The sequence below is a fragment of the Dryobates pubescens genome, chromosome 22, assembly GCF_014839835.1.
Source record: "Dryobates pubescens isolate bDryPub1 chromosome 22, bDryPub1.pri, whole genome shotgun sequence".
In the NCBI taxonomy this organism is placed as follows: Eukaryota; Metazoa; Chordata; class Aves; order Piciformes; family Picidae; genus Dryobates; species Dryobates pubescens.
This window is the reverse complement of record NC_071633.1, coordinates 4,354,793-4,377,229: the sequence shown is the minus strand read 5'-3', so window position 1 is coordinate 4,377,229 and position 22,437 is coordinate 4,354,793. Positions and strand designations below refer to the sequence as shown.

Here is a 22,437-nt window from a genome sequence, read left to right as displayed (position 1 = left end):
GGTTCCCAATGATAACTATCTTCAGAATGTCTAAGCCCTAGGCTAGCAGCCTGTCTACAAGGCTGCAGTGTTTACCCATCTCCATATAACAATCTCAACACCTCTCAAAGTGCAATCAACCCAGAAAATACTTTGAGTCAGACTCTCATGGCACAAACAGGAATTTGGCCATTTGCTTAGGATTTTCAAGAACTGTGGGAAAAAACATTATGACAAACTGTGAAGCCAGCTGTACCTTATACATGATGTACCCAGAGAAATTTGCACTTCACATGCACTACCCATAGTCTTTTTTGTCTTTTTTTTTTCCACAAAACCAGATTTTTCAGTTTGATACCCAAATGGTTTTGGCTGAGACAGAGTTAATTTGCTTCAAAGCAGCTCATATGCTGCAGTGGTCTGGATTTCCCATCAGAACAGTGATGTTTTAGCTAATGCTCAGCAGTGCTTGCACAGTGTCCAGGCCTTCTCTGCTCCTCACACTGCCACAGCAGTGAACAGGCTGCTGGAAGGTGTCCAGAGAAGGGCAACAAAGCTGGGGAGGGGTTTGGAGCACAGCCCTGTAAGGAGAGGCTGAGGAAGCTGGGGTTGCTTAGCCTGGAGAAGAGGAGGCTCAGGGGAGACCTTCTTGTTCTCTACAACTGCCTGAAGGGAGGTTGTAGCCAGGTGGGTACTAGCACCGGAACAAGAGGACACAGTCTCGAGCTGTGTCAGGGGAAGTTTGGGCTGGATGTTAGGAAGAAGTTCTTCCCAGAAAGAGTAATTTGCCATTGGAATGTGCTGCCCAGGAAGGTGGTGGAGTCACCATCACTGGAGGTGTTTAGGAAGAGCCTAGATGAGGCACTTGATGCCATGGTTTAGTTGATTAGGTGGTGTTGGATGATAGGTTGGACTCAACCTCAAAGGTCTCTTCCAACCTGGTTAATTCTATTCTACTCTATTCTAATTCACATGAAGTTGGGAGGAGTCAGAGTCAGGACAGCAGACTCCAAAGGGACTCAACCAGTGAAGTGTACAGGGGCAGAATGACCTCCCTGCTACTGCTGGCTGCACTGTTCCTGATGCAGGCCAGGATGCCATTGGCCCTCTTGGCCACCTGGGCACACTGTTGGCTCATGTTCTGCTTGCTGTCCACCAGTATCCCCAGGTCCCTTTCTGCCTGGCTGCTCTCCAGCCACTCTGACCCCAGCCTGTAGCACTGCATGGGGTTGTTGTGGCCAATGTGCAGAACCCATCTCTTGGATAACCTCAGCAAACTCTGAATCAGGTTCTAAACCAGAACACTGAATAAAGCATTCCTCCTTAAAGGAAAGCTAAGAGCACAGCACATTCATCTGTTACCAACCATCATACCAAAAGCCCATCTCAGATGAATCAAATGTTCAGAGTACATCTCAGATGCCAAAGATCAGTAAACAAAGATCCCAGAAATAAGAGGAAGAAATTCCCTCTATAGGTTCTTCCAAGATCTAAAAGAAGGGAATTGGACCAGATGAGCTCTAAAAGTCCTTCCCCACTAAAACCAGTCTGGGACTCTCTGACTAGGCAGAGTTAGATTCTGTAGATACAGTCATTGGTCACTTGGGAAGACAAACAGAGCAACCTGGACTAGTGGGAGGTGTCTCTGCCCAAGGCATGGGGGGTTGGGACTAGATGATCTTTAAGGTCAATTCCAACCCAAACCATCCTATTCTAAGAAAAGCTCTTCCCACACAAATTCAACATGAAGAAGCCCTTGGAGTGAGATGGATATGAAATTAAGAAAGCTGTGTTAAAAGATCCCTGAAACAGGCAGCAAACACATAAGCCTATCCTACATCAGGAAACAAGAGGGTAAAAATGTGCATCATAGTACCCACAGCACAAAGCAGCTCTGGGTGCTTCAGGTCTCGCTGCAGAATTAACACCAAAATAAAACTCTACCCAAAGCAAGAGGTAAAACTGTTGCTGTCTGTCACAGGATAGTTCTTGAGCGAGAAGAGGCAGTGCTGAAACTTTCCTTCTGTTACCTCTACCTGCATTATACCAGGACATGCCAATCCCTGGCCCAAGATCTGTAGCACACAGCTCTTTGCAACTGGCAATTACAGGAGAGCCTGAAGCACAGTAAGCTCACAGCTTAGATGCAGCCCTTCTGCACAAAACACAAGCAGCCTTCCTCTTGTCTGTCTCACCCTACTCTCAGCCCCAAAATCACTTTACCTAGTGCAGCAAAACAGGTACAACTGCAAGGCTTTTGATTCAATTCTGTTCTGTCCTGTTATATATATATATAAAAAAAAAAAAGGGAAGCCAACCCCAAGCACCCTTTCTACTAAACAGCTTCTCTCCCTTCCTCCAAAAAACCATCTGCTAAGAAGCTGATTGCCTTACAGTGTATCTTGTCACAGGATCATCTCATCAAGGGGTTCCTGTCACCACTAAATTATTTGTGTATAATCATAGAATAATCTCATCCATATTCCAGAGCCGATTTCCCCTCCTGACTGAAGACAACTGCAGGCTGAGGGCTACAGGCTTTACTTGTTAGCACCCTGCCTTGCCTGTCTCAGTCCCACCAGAGTCCTCCCATTAGTGCTGTCTCAGCGCTGTGCAATGGCTCTCCCTGGAGCTGCCACTCCTCCCCATTAGCCACTGTCCCTGTAACCCCACGGAGGGCAGACTCATTCCCTGCTCCTCAGCTCTCACTGCAGGTTCATTGGATAACCCACATCTCCATTTTCCCAAGGTAGTTTTCAACTGCCTGGTTTAGCCTTGGTGCTTTGAAAGATAGCACTGCACTCTCCCCATAATAACTAATTGGCCATGACAGAGGAGGTGTATGAAACATACAGTAAACATAGAACAGGCCATTATACTGATTCTAAAATTAAGTTTTGATGGAAACTGCCAAGCAGACAGACAGAAAAGCACTCTCCAGGGACAGCACTCAGGTTTGGAGCTCATTTCTCACAACATCTGACACACTCAGGAGGTGAAAGAGTGGCTTAGCTGAAGTCAATGAGAGTTTTCACTGCAGACTTCACTGGGGCCAGGATTTCACCCCAGGGATCTTTCCATCAGGTTTAACGTAAAAGGCTGGCTCAGCTAGGGCTGAGGAAGTCCTAGTTGCATTAGCTGACACAGGGCTAGGTATTTGTTTTCACTTTTGACAGGCAGAAGGGAATGCCACTAAAGCTGCAGCTCAATAAAGTAATGCAGTTTCTGTCAACTCTTTTCTCAGTGACCAGCCTCAGATATGAAAATGACTTCTAGGACTGGAAATTGCAGGCTGTGCTACTCCTGTGCTGAGGACCAAACTATCAGCTTTCACCTTGCTGATGCTTTGGCAAGAAAGCTGGGGAGGGACAGTTTATAAGGGCCTGTTGTGGTAGGACAAGGGGCAATGGTTTGAAACCAAAGGAGAGTAGATTTAGATTGGATGTTAAGAAGTTCATAGTATCATAGAATCAGTCAGGGTTGGAAGGGACCACAAGGATCATCTAGTTCCACCCCCCCTGCCATGGGCAGGGACACCCCACACTAGATCAGGCTGGCCAGAGCCTCATCCAGCCTGGATGTTCTTTACCATGAGGGTGGTGGAACACTGGAACAGACTGCCCAGGGAGGTGGAGACATTCACTGTCAGGCTTAATGGGGCTCTCAGCAATCTGATCTAGTTGGGGATGTCCCTAGTACTGCAGGCAGGTTGGACCAGATGACCTTTAAATGTCCCTTCCAACTCAATGCATTCTATGATTCTATGACACATGAAGTGAGAGAGGACACTGCACTGCTGAAGCAGCAAAATCTGTGCCACCATCTAACATCCCTGAGCCATGACAGCCACACACAGAGTATTTCCAAGCCTTCTCACCTTCCAGCTCTGAGGACTCCACATGCCTCCAGCTCCCCAGAACCAAGGAACTGCTCTTGCACCACTGCCCGGTGTTAGGAGTGTTGTCAGTTTACACTGTCAACAAGTGGTGCCATCGTGGGGACTGTCAAGTTTTGAGTACCAATAAATGCATTCAAGCAGTCTCCACCTCCATTCAAAGTAACTTGAAGATCTTGACAAGATTGTATTTCTTAAAAGAATTACCTCAGGGAAATTATTGCTGCTCTAAATTGTCCAAGAAAGACTCCTCCAGTACGAAACTGCTTTTCATCAAATTCTGGGCTGCTTTCACAGACTTCAGCAGTCTCAGCCCTGTTTGTTCAGTTGCCCTCTGACAACCCACAACACATAGGAGGTCTCAGATCGTTTGGAAAGTCTCTGTACTATTCAGATCTCAAGTCAGCGTCTGAATAGTTCAGAGAAGTTCTAATCTGCTCATTGGCAAAGATCCAACGCTTTTGTGAAAGTGTTTAACTGAAATTATACTACCATTTTCCAATCCAGCTCCAGTATTACCCTGTGTGACTTCCAGTTCTTAACTCCAGAGTTTAGATAACCACTTCAAATGGCAGAGCTCATTTATGGTTTGGATCTCAGTTCATCTGCCTGGCTGGAGCAATATAATTGTTTTTATAATCTGAAAGGGGGGAAAAAAAAAGACCTCAGAACATTTGCTCTATCTGGTTGATTCTCAAATTACCATGATCACCTCTCTGCCCATATGACCCCATCAACACTCCAACAAATGGAAAAGAAAATAGAAGCAAGTTACAGCAGATTTCCCCTGAAATCACTCTGAGGAAACCAATACTCAGACACATTTCAAACTATGCAGGCTGGATTTTCACAGGCTGCTCTTGTAAGCAACCACTCGAAATTAAGGGTTTATTGCTTCAACATTAAAAAAAGCCCTGACAGTCTACCTTACATTGAACCAATGTAAAAAAACATCTGAGAATGAGCTAATGCACCTGTTCACACATTTCAGCACATTTTAGGGAATGACTGAACTGCCAGTCTTGATTTGAGATCATTTTCTCTACCATTATCTATTCTCTCTCTCTCTCTGACACACCCATAGCACAGAAATACGATGAATGCAAGATGCCAATGGCAAAGCATCACACATTATTCCTGCCCTGTTGAAGTCATCAGACTCTCTATCAACACTTTCAATTCACCAGGAAGCACCACAAGTTCCCAGTTCTAAACTGGACAAACAGCAAAACTGCTGTGAAGTCTATACTCAAAAGGAGCTGGACTTTGCAGCTACTGAACTGCCAAGGTCCCTAAAACTCAAGAGACTGCCACAAGATCCTATTCAAGACTCTTTACTGAACTCTTAAAGGCTGACTTCTACTCTTCAGTAACTGACAGCAGCAACATCTGGATTAACTCCTGGACGAAGGAGCTAATGCAGGCTCCAATCTGAGCAGAAGCTGTGGGAGCAGAAGCTGTGGGAGCAGAAGCTGTGGGAGCAGAAGCTGTGGGAGCAGAAGCTGTGGGAGCAGAAGCTGTGGGAGCAGAAGCTGTGGGAGCAGAAGCTGTGGGAGCAGAAGCTGTGGGAGCAGAAGCTGTGGGAGCAGAAGCTGTGGGAGCAGAAGCTGTGGTCTTTGTGTGTGGTTGCTGCCTTCTACAAGTGGTCAAAGGATCTAAGACACGGCAGGCACAGAGCAGGATTGTAATCAATTCTTTTTCTAGTACTTTTCCAGCACTTTTGTAAATACTCATGGCCTTCTCCCAATTCTATCCACACAGTATACAAAAAAAACCCAAGTTCAAGTGATTCATACAGGATGAAAATAAGTTTATCATAATTAGGGTCCTGGTAAAGATACATTATCATTCAGTCTTGACTCTCCTCCAACCTGCTGTTCTACTGATCCATTAGCCACTCCATGAGAAACCCTAGCTATTAAAAAGCTTCTTTTAAAGAACCCCAATTTTTCTCAAGTAATGCTGAATGCCTCTTGAACATTTCCTTCCAGCTTAGCTACAATAACTGTAGCGACACAGGCCTGACAGCAGCTGACATGATGTGCCAGCTGGAGATCCCTCTTAGGCTCAGAAGTTTATAGCCTTTCTGTCCAACAAAAAGGGACAATCGGCAGGTGAAAATTAACTTCCAATCCACAACCCCGCAGATCTGAGGCTGGGTGCACCTGTAATGCACAATTACCCAAGTAAACATTGCTCTGACAGCTTCTGCCCCAGCTTTGAGAGCAGAGAAGCAATCTAGGTCACCAAATCATACTCAAAACGCTGAGAGTAAATTACCCAGCTGCATAACACTACCACCACGCCACCATCTCTCTCAGGAGGAAGTGTTTTACAGTAAGTAAAGCAGTGAATCCCTCTTTTAAATGCAGCCCTTAACCTCCTTCAAATTTATTACATTTTAATTAAAGTCCCAGGACTTTGTTTAGGTAAGTTGAAGAGCTCAGGTTGGCAGCCCGAATCTCTGATTCATAAGAGCTGGGAGGTCTCAGATTCCCATATTTGGATTATGTTGCCTTAATTTATTTATTTTTCCAATTAAAAAGTTCTCACTCCTCATGCATTTTTTATTCCCTAATGCTCTGTTCTACCAGGAGAAACATAAAAGAAGCAGACCACATGTTCGGGGTTTTTTTCAGTTGGAGCCTACTTCCTAGCCTGCTCCAGTTTTATAATCTATTCTCTTACACTCTTACCAACCCCCTCCCATCAAACAGCTAAGAGTATCCATCAAATCCGCAGCCTGTGCTCACAGTAAAAGGCACTTCAACACCTTTTTTTCCCCACTGGAAAGCATTATTATTATTTTTTTCCTTTCAGCAAAGTGCCTTCCTCCCTTTTATGCCTGCAGGCAGAGATGAAGAAAAGGAACACTGATACTGTCGGAATAGGTGAGGACCTTTGGAGCAATATGGCTGATGAGAAATTAAACAGCTGAAAATACAAAGCAAGCCTTCAAAGCTTACATTCCCCAGATGAGACACACTGGGAAGAATTTGGGATATACCTTTCTTCAATAACTTGTCAACAAATACATTTTGATACGGCACCTATCACCTCTTCAATTGTAGGCTTTGTGCTATTCCCTCACTCTTCTCTCAGCCCTATAAAACATAACATTTCCATACTGTTAGAATAGAATAAATAGAACAGAAGGAATAGAATAGACTAGACCAGAATAGAATAGACTAGACCAGAATAGAATAGACCAGACCAGACCAGGTTGGAAGAGACCTTCGAGATCATTGTGTCCAACCCACCATCCAACACCATCTAATCAACTAAACCATGGCACCAAGCACCCCATCAAGTCTCCTCCTAAGCACCTCCAGTGATGGTGACTCCACCACCTCCCTGGGCAGCACATTCCAATGGGCAATCACTCTGTCTATGAAGACTTTCTTCCTAACATCCAGCCTAATCCTCCCCTGACACAGCTTGAGACTGTGTCCTGTTGTTCTGGTGCTGGTTGCCTGGGAGAACAGACCAACCCCCTCCTGGCTAAAACCTCCCTTCACGTAGTTGTAGAGAGCAAGAAGGTCTCCCCTGAGCCTCCTCTTCTCCAGGCTAAGAAACCCCAGCTCCCTCAGCCTCTCCTCACAGGGCTTATGCTCCAAACCCCTCAGCAGCTTTGTTGTCCTTCTCTGGACATGTTTCAGCAAGTCAACATCTTTCCTAAACTCAGGAGCCCAGAACTGGTATGAACAGCAGGACCCTTTACCTCCATTCCCTTAAGAGGCCAAATGTGGGAAGGTCCACAGAAGAGTTTATTTCATTTTATATTAACCCTTTAGAGTCACAGGTTATTTAAGGTCCCTCTGGCAATGACAGTTGCTCTAGCTTAAACTAAACACTCAGCAGAATGCCTGTGACAGCCCCCTTTTCCCTAGGGCATGGCAGCACAGATCCCACACACAACACATACTTTGAAACAAGATTTGTTCAGCGGTAATGGACTCAGCTTTGGAGATACAGCAAAACCAAAAGCAGCACACTTCATTGTCACACTACTTTCAGCCCAGGTTTCTCTTCTGTATCAGTTGCACACTTATAATTAATGCAGTCTTTTCATTTTTCTAAGCTTTCAGAACCTTACTGCAGTGTTAAAAGCATGATAGCAAGTGCACCTGCTGCTTATTCTGCCAGTTTTCTGAGTTGCATCCCTGCCTAGAGGTGACTGCCTAGGCCCAACACAAAGGATCTCCAAGTCAGTGAGGAGAGTCCAGCGACACTCAACAGGTTTTTAGCCTGAATTTTGTCTTCCTGTTTCAGCAGCTCCAAGCTCTGCATCAAACTCGGCTACATTCTCACTCTTCTTGATGCAGCACCAAACAGAGCAAGTGGGATGCAGCAGGAGCTGAATTCAAAGGACATGTACTTGGGCAAACACAGGTCCTTTGACCCAGATGCCTCCTCCACCATATTACATCTTGTTAGAACAGAGGCAATGACACTTAAAACCACTAAAGCCTTTTAGTAGTTCTCAAGTACTTTCCCCTAACCTATCCAGGTCTGAAAAACAAAGTCAGCTTTGAATTCAATCCAAAAGACAATCAACTATCAAATGTCAAAGTAATTTTACAAATCAGAGCAATGTGGGTAATAAGGCTGAGAAGAATAAAAGTAGATGGGACTATTTACAAATTCCAAGTTTCATCTCCAACACCTCTGGATCTACTGCAGTTTTTGGAGACCAGAGAGTAGCTTGGGGTCTCAATACAAATCCTGGAGCAAAATTAGGTTGTGGTTGGGTATTTTTTTGCAATGCAAACATTTCCTATTCACTCTCACATACAGGTTAACTTGAATTAAACACCACATCCTCAGATCACCCAGAACAGCCTTCCAGATGTATAAAACGTTACCATAGCCCTAAACAAAAGGAGTAATGTATTTACACTCATTCACACATCTGTAAGGAAGCTGTGTTACAACCTCCTTCAAAAAACCCAGCAGGAATCCAAGGGATCAATGTTGTTGGTCTTTTTTTTCCCCCCCCCCTTTTGCTTTGTTTTCAGTTTTTTACAGGTATTAAGAACAGTAAGTAGAAAGCAGGAAACCTCTTGAACTAGATGGGATGTTAAAATTTTAACATTTTAAATTAAATTAATGCATACAATTTTGTAAATTAAAAACTTTTAAAATTACACTAAAAAGCTAAAATGTAAACCAAAAAAATGACAATTTTAAAGGTTAAAAATTGAAAAATGATAGACTAAACCCAAAATTAAAAATAAAAATTAAAACAGAAAGATAAAACTCAAAAACTTACTTAAAACTCAAAAACTTACTTAAAACTCAAAAACTTACTTAAAACTCAAAAAACTTACTTAAAACTCAAAAAACTTACTTAAAACTCAAAAAACTTACTTAAAACTCAAAAACTTACTTAAAACATTTTTAAATGAACAATTCAAAGATTAAAAATGTTAACATTTTTTAAGTGTCTTGCTTGATTAAGTCAAATAAAATTCAAGTGCCTCTGACACATCCATCTGCTCTTCAAGTTTCCCGGTATGCTGAGTCCACAGATCGCCACAGAGCAGACTGCACACCCATCTATCACGCTTAAGTGCAATCACAGTCAAGCCTAGCATCAGGCAGGTAGTGCCTAAACTACAGAGCTGCTTTTACCACTCCCCAGGCAGCAATCAACCTTTTCCCACATTCGTTCATAATCACAAGGAATCATTTCATTTTAATTCTTTGTTTTGCTTTCCTTCTCCCCTGGCAGTTTGCTGTGCTTTGTAAAGCAGAGGCTTGTTTCAGAGAGTCTCTTTCTCCAGTTTTATTGCTGTGTGCAAGCACAGAGCATCTTTTAAAGAAGTACACATTGCTGAAGCTGTTGTCTTACCTGTTGCAGTCCACGTGGAGCAGAAGGTGGGATGCACTGAGGGAGACGGCTATCTTATGCCACTGCCCATCGGCCAGACGGTATGGGAACACCTCTGTTCTCGACTTCCCATTAAACCTGTAGTGATATCTTATCTCATCCCGCAGGCCACTGCTCTCCAGTTCAAAATAGCTGGATTTAAAACAGGAAGAAGAATCAGTTCCGTGTTTTGGTTTATTCATTGCCCCTCTCACTTCTTTCTTAATCCATAGGCTTCTCTCATCAAGCACCACATGGAAGGTCACAATCTAAAGAGGATGAGACACTGGAACAGGTTGCCCAGGGAGGTGGTGGAAGCCTCATCCTTAGAAGTTTGTAAGCCCAGGCTGGATGTGGCTCTGAGCAACCTGCTCTAGTGTGAGGTGTCCCTGCCCAAGGCAGGGAGGTTGGAACTAGATGATCCTTGAGGTCCCTTCCAACCCTAACAATTCTATGATTAGCTACTGGTTGGGGTTTATTTTAGAAGAGGCAGAGATACAAGACCACACATTCAGTGCCTCACAAAAGCAGCAATACCATTTACACAAAACTACCTCACATTCAACACACAATTTGACGCTCCTGGAAATTGAAGTCCTCTTTTTACCCACAGAACAGGTTCAACTGACCAAAAAAAAAAATAAACAAATCAAAAATTGTCTTCATTCTTGTCACCAAAATGTTTTGTATCAACACAGGGTTTGCAGGAAATGCAAAAAATAAAGACCTGTACCTATTGTTACCAGTGAACAAGCAACAAGCCATTCAGTTCAGAAAACAACAGGTTGTTATGAATGGGCCACACAAGAAAATGTCTAAGTTTCTTGTGAGAGTTGTTTTATTTAAGAAGATAGAAGCAAGCAAGCAGCAGGGAAAGAAAAGGGAGAAGCGATGTGCCAGGCTGCAGAGACTCACCACCACCACCCCAGACACCTCCAGTCTCTGCCAAAAAGCACCTTACAATTACTATCTCTTCTTCATATAGCTACATCATCTACATATGCATGCGAATAGAATAGACCAGACCAGACCAGACCGGAAGAGACCTTCAAGATCATCGTGTCCAACCTATCACCCAACACCACCTAATCAACTAAACCATGCAACCAAGCACCCCATCAAGTCTCCTCCTGAACACCTCCAGTGATGGTGACTACATCACCTCCTCGGGCAGCCCATTCCAATGGGCAAGCACTCTCTCTGTGTAAAACTTCCTCCTAACCTCCAGACTAAACCTCCCCTGGTGCGGCCTGAGACTGTGTCCTCTTGTTCTGGTGCTGGTTGCCTGGGAGAAGAGACCAGCCCCCACCTGGGTACAACCTCTCTTAAGGTAGTTGTAGAGAGCAATAAGGTCTCCTCTGAACTTCCTCTTCTCCAGGCTAAGCAACCCCAGCTCCCTCAGTCTCTCCTCATAGAGCTTGTGTTCCAAGCCCCTCACCAACCTTGTTGCCCTTCTCTAGACACGTTCTAGCAAGTCAACATCCTTCCTAAACTGAGGAGCCCAGAACGGGACATAGTACTCGAGGTGTGGACTAAGCAGTGCTTAATAGAAGGCAGGGATATGCTAACGAGTTCTAGCAACCTCTTGGGTTTCTTGAGCACATGTCTTCCTTGTGGTAGGGGTCGCAGATGAGGCAGGGGAGGTCTTTCTCCTGTATCCTTTGAATAACTCATCTTCTCACACAGGCACAGCTGCAGCACAGGACTTAGATAAGGTAAGCGTTCTGCGGTCCTGAGAAAGTTGGCATAAGGCTCCTGCCTGAAGTCAAAACAATCTGAACATTTACCCTCTGTTCACAAAACATAACAACTGCCACCACCCCCCCCTGAATACTGCATTCTGTAACACAAATCACAAACCACTATTGCATTTATAACAAGGTAATCATTTATGATTATTCTTTTTTGCTATTTACATTACATTTTTTATTTACTATTTGAAAATCCACTTGGAAAAAAAAATCTGACTCCTCTTAGGACTCCCCTAAATGTAATCATGCTCCACTCCTCTTCTGACTTTTGTGGTTATAGCTATAATTGCTCAGCTTTATAAGGGAATAAAACCTCCTGGCTGGACTAAGAGTCTCAACACCTGGCATACACAATCAGAACCTTCAGCTCTCACCAGAACAGCCACAGAAGGGGTAAGTACAGCGGTTAACTGGCTTCATGGCAGTGGGAGGACTCAGTTATCCTTCTAGGGGGAATGTAACCCCTTGAGGTGGTAGCACAGTGACAGTGTGAACTGTGAAGTCTTCTCTTGGACCTCAGATCATGCAGAGTATTTACAGCATATCAAGCCAAGGCTTTCTTTTTCCTGCTAAAATGAAGCCCTGGATGTTCGCTTGTCCAGTTACTGCCTACCCATGTTTGTCTCCACAGTGTCATGTCCTTGCCTACAAGACGACACCAATTTGACAGCTGAGAGATGAGTGCTAATTTGGGTTAAAAGACACATTAATAACTACAGTAATGAAATCCACTTCCAGACCTAAGTGGAGCACACAAAGAACTAAGTACACAGGTGCTGACTTTCACCTAAGCCTTTTACACTGCTCAGCTGCACGCAGACCTTAACAGCCAGTGTGCACAAGTGCCACAGGAGGTGTGTGCTCTTCATCATCAGTGGCTTTAACCAGTTGTGTGGGAGCTCTTTAGCACCTAAAAACTGAAACACAGAGCTCTTTGGGGGGATCTTACTTAGGTGATACAACACTAGCTGGGAATTGGTACAAACGCTTGCAACACACCAGGACCAAATAGGAATCTCAAACCCTTCTCCACCCTAACAATGCCTTGCAATTACATTTTTCATGCAACATATGAGTGTGTTCAGGTCACCTGAGTCAAAGACTCAAGTGGCAAAGTGAAAACAGACACAGGGAGATAAAAGCAAAACCAAAACAGAATGAAAACACAGCAGGCATGAGTACAGAATGGAAAAAATAAAGAAGGCTGGTGTGAAGGGACTGCCCTGCTTTGTGAACACAGGGGCACAAGGTGGGGGTGGACAGAGAAGGAGGATTTTTCTAAACATGAGCAGAATGTTGATTAATGACTACCACCACTCATTAAAATACCTACATCACAGAATCACAGAATCACCAAGGTTGGAAGAGACCTCAAGGATCATCAAGTCCAACCTGTCACCACAGACCTCATGAATAAACCATGGCACCAAGTGCCACGTCCAATCCCCTCTTGAACACCCCCAGGGACGGTGACTCCACCACCTCCCTGGGCAGCACATTCCAGTGGCTAATGACTCTCTCAGTGAAGAACTTTCTCCTCACCTCCAGCCTAAAATTACAGTCCTAAGAAATCTGGAGAAGGGTTTCTTAATTATTTTGAGTACAGTCAATAAACAGAACCTACTGCTGCTGGCATTTTAAGCCAGGAAAGCACTAGGACAAGTACTGCCAGTGAAGTCATACTTGCAAAGTTAAACATTTCATAATTGCCATCTGCTGTCAAAGCACAAAAGGAAGTCATCAAAGAGACCTCCTTTCTCTCTTGTTCAGATAAACAGCAGTGAAGCAGAAAACTGGGGAAAAAAAGTGCTACACAGCATTCTCTCACACAAAATATGTGTGTGTATATATATATTCATATCATTGATCATAGCAGCTTAAGAGCCTGAGAGCAAGAGAAGCTCCTGCAGCAGGAAGCACATCTCTTCCTGCAGTCAATCCTTCACAATCTCTTAGAGCCACAGAGCCTAATCGTTTACTACACAATGTTTTGTTTGTTAACAACGAGGCAACAGTTCAGCCCTGGAAAGGTCAGTCAGGTACTGTACTTAATCACATCTCTGCTGTGTTGTACTGTACTTAATCACATCTCTCCTCTATTATGTGAGCAGCACAGGGAATTGCATAGCAATGTAGTTTCTCACCTGGCAAGCTTTAGTGCCAATAGTTAGTTCAGGACTGAAACCAGCTTGTTGCTTATGCATTGAGTTTGATGTCAGCCTCCCTTGCAGTGCTACAGGCTGGAGTCAGAGTGGCTGGAGAGCAGCCAGGCAGAGAGGGACCTGTGGGTGCTGGTCGATGGCAGGCTGAACATGAGCCTGCAGTGTGTCCAGGCAGCCAAGAGGGCCAATGGCATCCTGGCCTGCATCAGGAACAGCGTGGCCAGCTGGAGCAGGGAGGTCATTCTCCTCCTGTACGCTGCACTGGTTAGGCCACATCTTGAGTACTGTGTCCAGTTCTAGGCCCTTCAGTTTAGGAAAGATGTCGACTTGCTGGAACATGTCCAGAGAAGGGCAACGAAGTTGGTGAGGGGTTTGGAACACAAGCCCTATGAGGAGAGGCTGAGGGAGCTGGGGTTGCTTAGCCTGGTGAGGAGGAGACTCAGGGGTGACCTTATTGCTGTCTACAACTACCTGAAGGGAGGTTGTAGACAGGCAGATGTTGGTCTCTTCTCCCAGGCAACCAGCACAAGAGGACACAGTCTCAGGCTGTGCCAGGGGAGGTTTAGGCTGGATGTTAGGAAGAAGTTCTATACAGACAGAGTGATTGCCCATTGGAATGGGCTGCCCAGGGAGGTGGTGGAGTCACCATCATTGGAGGTGTTCAGGAGGAGACTTGATGGGGTGCTTGGTGCCATGGTTTACTTGATTAGGTGGGTTGGATTGGTTGATAGGTTGGATGTGATGATCTTGAAGGTCTCTTCCAACCTGGTTTATTCTATTCTATTCTCCCAAGTAATTCATACAATACAGAAGTGACTAGTTAAAATTTACTATAAAAGCCAGTACTGACATTTCTATATCTGAGTACACCTAACACACTGCTAGGTACCACAGGACTGTATAAAACAGCAGGTTTCACCTCTTCATTGACAGGAAAAGAGGATGACAGCAAACCCTGCACCTATTTTTCACTGCACTTCAGCAAGTGCAAATCAGAAGCAGTTACACTTCGACAGCCATCACTAAACAACAGTCAAGCAAACCCCAGCAGTGGAAACTGGCTGGGTTAGGCCAAGAGCTGTCTATCTCAAGGGTTTACAAAACACAAGGCACTGTGAACCAACACTCTTGCACTGATTTTATTTTTGAAGGGGCACAAATTTTCATCAAGATGTTGACTACACATACACACAACACACTTTATCACATCCACAGTTCAGAAGATGCAGCTGTCTTGTCTCCACCAGAATAAAATCCATGTGCAAATGGCTTTCTCAATAGCAAACATCTTTTCTTTCCTCATCCTACCAGACTCTGAAGGAAAGCCTCTTCAAAAGCAATAACATAAAGGCCATTCATTCCTGGAAATAAATGTGCCTGCTCTGTGTTTAAATTCTAAGCTGCAAATTGTGGAATGGAAAACAAATGAGTGGGAAAACATAACCTTGGGCAAGAAATCCTCAACCTGTGAGAAAACAACTAGTAAATCAGACAAAATAAATAGATTGATGTTTTTTTTTAACTATCTACCTCATGCACAGGTTTTTTCATCTACTATCAACCAACAGATCAACATACAAGAGGCAAGAAAATTAAGGAATCTCTAACAGGGGCTTTGCAGGTACTAGCCAATATTTGGAGAGGAAAACATAGGAACAGAAAGAGTCAGGGTCCTGAATAGTCTGCAGCATCTGGGACTTCCTGAATAAATGTATCTTCAGCAGGTGTGGTGGGTTGAAGTCTCCCCCCAACATTAACTTTTAGCCAGACCAACTCAGAAGCAGATGAAGCTGTATTTACAAGCAAAAACTACACTCTACAATGGAATGCAATGAATATGTGCAAAATATCCAGGATTTACAATATTATGCAGGTATTTACAATTAGCAAACAACACCAAAGCCCACCTTGGTCAAAAGACCAGGGAAGGTGTTCCATTGCCCCCTCAAATGCCCCTGTCCCAAGACAGAGAAAGGAGTTGAGAGAAAGCAGTGGGTTAGACTTATCCCAAGGCCAGTCAGAAGCTCATTATCTCTCTCCCAAGCAAAGCAAAACAGCAGAGCAGGGAAGAGCGGAGCAGGGAAGAGCGGAGCAGGGAAGAGAAGAGGGAAATGGAAATGAGAAGAATTGTTATGGTACAGCTCCTTTTATCCCAGACATTTATCCAATGAATTTGCTTAGAACAATCTTTTGTTTTCCTTTTTTACACCCAGTAGTGATTTATTGATATCTTTATACTTTTCCACTCAAAATCTGCAGCTAAATTTTAAAGGCATAGCCTTAAAACTACCACAGTAGGCAAGTGTAAACTTCCAGGATTGCCATGAGACCCCTAACAAACGCCCAAGGGAAATCCCCAAGTATTACAACTAGTTCTGCTTCTGCACCACATCCACCTGAAGCCTGGGTGTCGCTAGCTACTGCAGTCACTCCCTGAGACTCTCCTCGAGACCTTTTCCCAAAGAGGAGAGAGTCATCTACCTGTCAACTTGTTTGCACAAAGCTTTCTTGTTTTATTTGTTATTTCTTGATCAAGATTTTTTATATATATATATTTTTTTTATTTGGTTTTCCCAACAGGCAGGATCACAATTTCATCAGACAGATGAAATTCTCTCATGTATTAAGAGAGCTTACTGTTTAATCGAACAACAACGAGATGTGACCTTGGCTGAAATTTTCCCCACTACTAGAGCTTTCATATTTGCTAAGCATGTAAGCTCCTGCTGCCTTCTTTTATACAGTCATAGATTTCAAATGCCTTTTCACTAGGCCTGTCCACAGTCTCTCATTCAAAGGCCAATGTGTAAGAGACAAGAAAAAAAAAAATATTAGGAAAAACATGCTGCTAAATTCAGATTAATTTTATGCACACCCAAAAAAAAGTTGGGATATTTTAAGATCCTGCAATATGCTATGCAGAAGGACAATATTATTGCACAAACAGCTGAAGATGCTTTGCAGTTCTGACAACTTTTGCAAACCCCACACAAATATTGTTATGAGAGGATAAAGCCGGATTCAGTGGCGCTGTTCTTTTTTGACTCTTCAGTCACAATCACAGTGAATAGTTCACTGTGTTCCTGACAGCTCCCTTTTACTTCCAGTTCAGAGGAAAAAGCTGTCTAGGAGTACACTGTAGGTTGGAAACATTTGCTCTGGATGTAATGCCCCCCAAAAAAAACGTGGAGAAGTCACTATCAGCATTAAATAACAGCATGTAAAACACCTGAAGCAGAAAAAGCAAAGTGTTTCTGTAAGGGGAGTTGGCTTAATCCCTCATCTGTATTAAAGGTATCTGTTAATCTCTTTATTACATCCGCTACTGATCTTCATCTGTGCCAAACAAGCATGTTGCATTCAAAGGTTTGTGGTTGGGTTGTGAAAGTGGCGAAAGCAGGGAAGGCTCACAGACTCCAAGTAAGACACAAGCCCAGGAAGAGCTCCTGGATCTATGTCCTTCTGAATCTCCTTACTGCACATAACACTTTTTGTTTGTATCTTTATGATGCTCACATCTATCACAAGACATTGAAATATCCCCCAATGAAGACAGGGCACCATCTGGTAAGCATGATACTGATTAAATGCTTGATAAGAGCTCTAAGAAGTAAAGCAAAGATACTTTTTACATTCAGTTCTGGAAATGTTCTCCTTTATTACTTTCAAACACAAATAAAGGAGAGTTATAATTCTGACTGTACAACTTCCATCATCCCTGATCAAGTGCCAAATGAAGCCCCACAGCCTCTTTCAAGGAGCAGCACCAGCACTTATAGCAGATGCTCTTAAAGCTACTGAACAGATGTCCCAGGGCAAGGCAGCAGGCACAGATGGCATCTCTGTGAATATGTACAAACTTGGGGTTGCCATCTAGTCAAAACACTAGTGCATCTGCTTAACTTTGTGTGAGAGAAGGTCAGAACCACAGGAGTTCAAGGATGGAAGCACCGTTCACTTTGCACATGCTGCAGCGACACAACGATGTCCGTCCTCTCCACTGCTGGAAAAAAAAAGCCCTGCCATAAGAAGAATCAAGCTGTTATTGAAGAACAGCTTCTGGAAAGTTCCATCAGTCTGGTCAAGACACAGCTGTCAGTTTTTCATAGCAAAGGAAGTTTAAAGGAACTTCAGAGACCAGCCCATTTGATGTCACCAGCTGGAAGTTTGGGAAGCTTCCACACAACTTTGCCTGTTCAGACATCTTTGCACACGCAGCTTTCTCACTGCACAACAGCATTGTGCCAAACAGAATATCAGAGCATTTAATGATGGTTAGTGATAAGAATGGCTTCAGGCAAGACTGTGCTTTAGGATCTTCACAGACATCTTGATGTATTCAGACACAAACAGCCATGGAATCCACTTGCTTTATCACACAGATTTCAGGGGTTTCAGTCTAGAGAGACTTGGTGATGAATCACAGATCGTTACTCCTTCGGCCTTCCACTGCTCCTCAGTACTGATGGAGTCTGTGCACACAGTGGAACACACAGCACAGTGTTATTTCAGTTGTGCTGCCAAAGTGGCTCAGCCTGGACAGCAACATAAAAGTAACTGGGAGCTTGTTCTAATGCTTCCCAGTGGAAAGCAAGTCAGGCCAAGAGCAAGTAGTGGGTGCACTGAGCTGCAGATAAACTGGCAGGCACAGGCCCAAGACCATCACCACAATCCACAAAGCCATACAGAGCAAAAGCAGTGCCTGAGACAAGAGATGCATCTCTTCAAACAGAAGTAGACACTCACCTTACTGTTGTCACCAGAGTTCTGCATGCACACAAAATTAGAACAAGTAACTGCTGTCAAGGCAAGTATTTCAGTTGCTTGCACAGGCACTCTTCTAGTCTAGTCACTATAAAGTGACAGGGTAAGATTCCAAGCTCTGAAGCACTACTCATTGCCAAACACTGGATTTTGATGAAATGGTGTTACACTTGAGCAGTGTACAGTTGTAGCCCTCCACTACATACTGACAAACCATACAAAGCTACTTTCTACAGGTGGTTTAAATACAGGCAGATCAAGGAGCTGTGGCACAAATCTACACGTGGTAAATCTCCACTTCCTACCATGGCAGAGACTACATACTGATATCATCAAAGCTCACAAGCTAAATCAGACTGACATCAGGTAGCACAAAAGGTGTTGTGAATAGAAAAAGGATCATCTGTGACAATGAAGGTATCTTGCTGAAAAATCATATGAAGCTTGTACAAAAGAACACGCAAAAGCTAAACACCGGCTGCTGTGCAAAGACTCTACCATCACCTACAGTATTCCAAAAGCATTCCTTCTACACAAGCAGATCCAAAGTAAGCCAAATCTTAATACTAAATACTTTCAAATCCCTCAAGTAAGAGCCCAAGAGCTCAATTTCACTCTGTTGTTGGCTACCGGAATGTGTCCAGAGAAGGGCAACAATGCTGGGGAGGGATTTGGAGCACAGCCCTATGAGGAGAGACTGAGGGAGCTGGGGTTGCTTAGCCTGGAGAGGAGGAGGTTCAGAGGAGACCTTCTTGCTTTCTACAACTACCTGAAGGGAGGCTGTAGCCAGGTGGGGGTTGATCTCTCCTCCCAGGCAACCAGCACCAGAACAAGAGGACACAGTCCCAAGCTGTGCCAGGGGAGGTTTAGGCTGGATGTTAGGAAGAAGTTCTTCACAGAAAGAGTTATTGGCCACTGGAATGTGCTGCCCAGGGAGGTGGTGGAGTCACCATCACTGGAGACATTTAGGAAGAGACTGGATGGGGTGCTTGGTTGCATGGTTTAGTTGATTAGATGGTGTTGGATGATGTGTTGGAGACTATGATCTCAAAGGTCTTTTCCAACCTGGTTAATTCTATTCTATTCTACCTAAACAGGATTCTTTCAGACATTTGCATCCTTTCATTTCCAACAAAAGGAACAAAATCCAGTCAATTAAACAACTTTATTGTTCCACCTAAGCCACTCCAAGGACAATAGGAAAAATGTTATAACAGCCTAGCTTGAAACATTTAGTGCTAAAAAACCCCACACTGACATTTTCTATAAATAAACATTTTGTCTTTTGTTCTACAAATCTACGTGACAGCTGGGCATGCAAGCTGCAAGGCAGCACTCACTTATGATGCTCAAAGCATGCATTTGTGGACCTGCAACTCAAAAGACATCCAAATACAAATTTACTTTGGGTTTTTTTTGATCATATAAAGAAAAAAAGTAACCCAAACATCTGCCTGCCAGCTAAAAGACAGCTGGAGCCAGAGCTGATAGGAAGCACCTATTTATTTTCATTGCATGCATTCTAAGGACTGACCTTAAGCATTTTTGTCTCCATTTTATGTGATTAAAAATAAATAAATAAATAGACAAATATCTTCACAGTGCCTGCTACCTGCCTACTATCTGAAAAAGACCTGGTCTATCTCCTATCCATAGTAAATCAAGTAGGTAGCACAACGCTGCACCTAAAAATAGTACAGCATTTTAGCAGGCTTCAGACCTAGCACAGTCAGCTGGACAGAAGAGTCTTAGCATTTGAGTAAGGTAAAGTCACAAGACTCCTGAGCTGCTACCTCTAAACCACACCAAAAAAACACGCCCACCAAATGATGGTCCTCATACACACCTAGACAGAAACACCCACAAGAACCAAGACATCTCTGCTAAAGGTAGGTATCTGCAAGAAGTGGTCAAGTAATGGGAGAAATGTATTCCCTCCCAAAAAGCAGCAGCTGATCTCACAGGAAGGGATGCAATCTAATGTCAGCACTCCTGAAAGAAATGGCCTCACTTTCCTACCTGCTTATTCCACCCTCATCCTTTCTAGCCATTCAGTTGCAATGCAATATGCCAACCCACTGAACTAGATTGACAGAAAAAAGAAAGACTCATTTCTTTACATATCACCACTCCAAACCCACCACCTCGTACTGGCAAGGAACACAACCCCCAATCACACTCTGAAGCAGTCCTTGAAGGGCTCATCATCCACAACCCCTGGCCAAAGGTCAGTTCCCCCAGTGCACCAGTGAACCATTTGCAATCCACAAAGCATTTCAATCTAAGAACTTTCCAAATAGGAGCTGTTAACTTTTTAAGGCTAAACAGGGACTCTGGGCTGGCATTAACTCAAGGATCACCATAGGTATGCAAAAGCCTGGAGTGTGATCAGAGCCCCCAGCAGAGCTGTAACCAAAGCAGAGTATTGCCCCAGTCCAGTTCCTCCCTTCCTCCCACTCATCACTGCAGCAAAAACTCTGCTCAAGGGAGCCCCAAACACACAGTCTGTAAACAGCAGATTTTAATCAAACAAAAGAGGATAACACAGCCTTTTAAACTAATGAGATCTACCACAATATTTGAAAACAAATTACTCTAATTGCTATATCCTTACACAAAAGGTTCTTCTCTCTGATCTTGCCCACAAATCCAGCTTTTCAGCGAATTCTTATGACAAATTGTATTTGTCTACATTTCTGTTAGATTCCCAGCAAAACACCTTTTCCTTTCCACTCTCAAAGCTCAGTCACGTCTTCTCCCTGCTGCTCTCTGAATGCCTTCGGTCTCCACCTGCCCTGCGGGTCTCCCCCTTCCTCTTCTTCCCTCCCTGCTGCCACCTGAGCAGCAGCAGCTTTCCACAGCTAGCAGCCAGTCATTAGGGCAGGCACTGCTACCCTCCTCCCTGTCAGAAGGCAGCACCTAGGGCAAAGAAAGCACACAGGCATCCTTACTGAACTGCAAACAAAACCTCAAAACCAGGCACAGCACCCAGGCTAAGGGCCAACCAACCAAACAGCCATTTCTGAATAATGCCTTGCTGACATCAAACTGTCTGATCTTTGTTCCATTATTCAAGTTACATTCTCAACAAGCAGCCCAAATTCAGCAGACAACTGTTACCAGAAAGTTGCCTCCAGTGTGAGACATTTCAGTGCCTTGCCTGTATCACAGGTCCATAAACCAGGCAGATAGAATAACTCAGCATGTTGCACCTCCTGGCTGACAGCAACATTTCTGCACTGTCCAAATTCAGTTTTAAAGAGTTTCAAGCTCTGTGAGGATCAACCCATTGGTAATCCTGATACAGGAATCAGAGGTGCAAAAAAAAAAAAAGGGTTGTGGTAGAGGTTAAGGAGGCAAGAATGGGCCTGAGGCTATCCATATAGGATCATAGATGTGGTGCACTGCTGTTTTCATGTGAGGTGATCAATTAATAACTAGCCTGGTACAACAGCTGCCAGCACAAGAGATGATGGCAGGTACTTGGTCTGACACCATACAGGGTTAGTACTCGAGCCCTGTTGTATGGTGTAGGATTGGTATGTGTAACTCTCATTAGGATGTGTTTAGTACTGTTAGAGGAGTTATTCTTGGAACCAAGACATTAACAATAACTTGAAAGCAGAATGTAATCGAGAAACTAAAAGGGTTTAATTCTTGTTTAAGGCATTGAAGGCCTTTGGTTTGGGGCTATCTTAAGCTTCTAGAGAGCAGGCAGGATTATAGGGGAGAGTGGCAGGAGAAACAGAGAGGGGTCAGGCACTGGAATGTGCTGCCCCTGGAGGTGGTTGAGTCACCAATCCTGGATGTGTTTAAAGATTGCTTGAATGTGGTGTTTGGGAATATGGTTTAGGGGTGAACCTTGTAAAGTAGAGTTAATGGCTGGATTTGGTGATCCTGAGGGTCTTTTCCAACCTGAATGTTTCTGTGATTCTGAGTAGAGTTGATAGGTTAGGATGGTATTAAGGTGTGTTGGTAGTATACCACTGTTTTATGTGGTTTGTGGAGTTTGGT

At 43.9% G+C, this 22,437-nt stretch overlaps 1 protein-coding gene across 3 annotated transcripts in view; it reads right to left on the bottom strand.

Annotated features, from left to right (window-relative positions):
- The window catches only part of NELL1 (neural EGFL like 1), a 343,290-nt gene that overhangs the window by 283,223 nt on the left and 37,630 nt on the right, over nt 1–22,437 (bottom strand). For all 3 annotated transcript variants that reach the window (XM_054171658.1, XM_054171659.1, XM_054171660.1), the window contains exon 4: nt 9,729–9,899. In XM_054171658.1, coding sequence (XP_054027633.1) covers nt 9,729–9,899 — 171 coding nt within the window. The remainder of the gene's footprint in view (nt 1–9,728; nt 9,900–22,437) is intronic.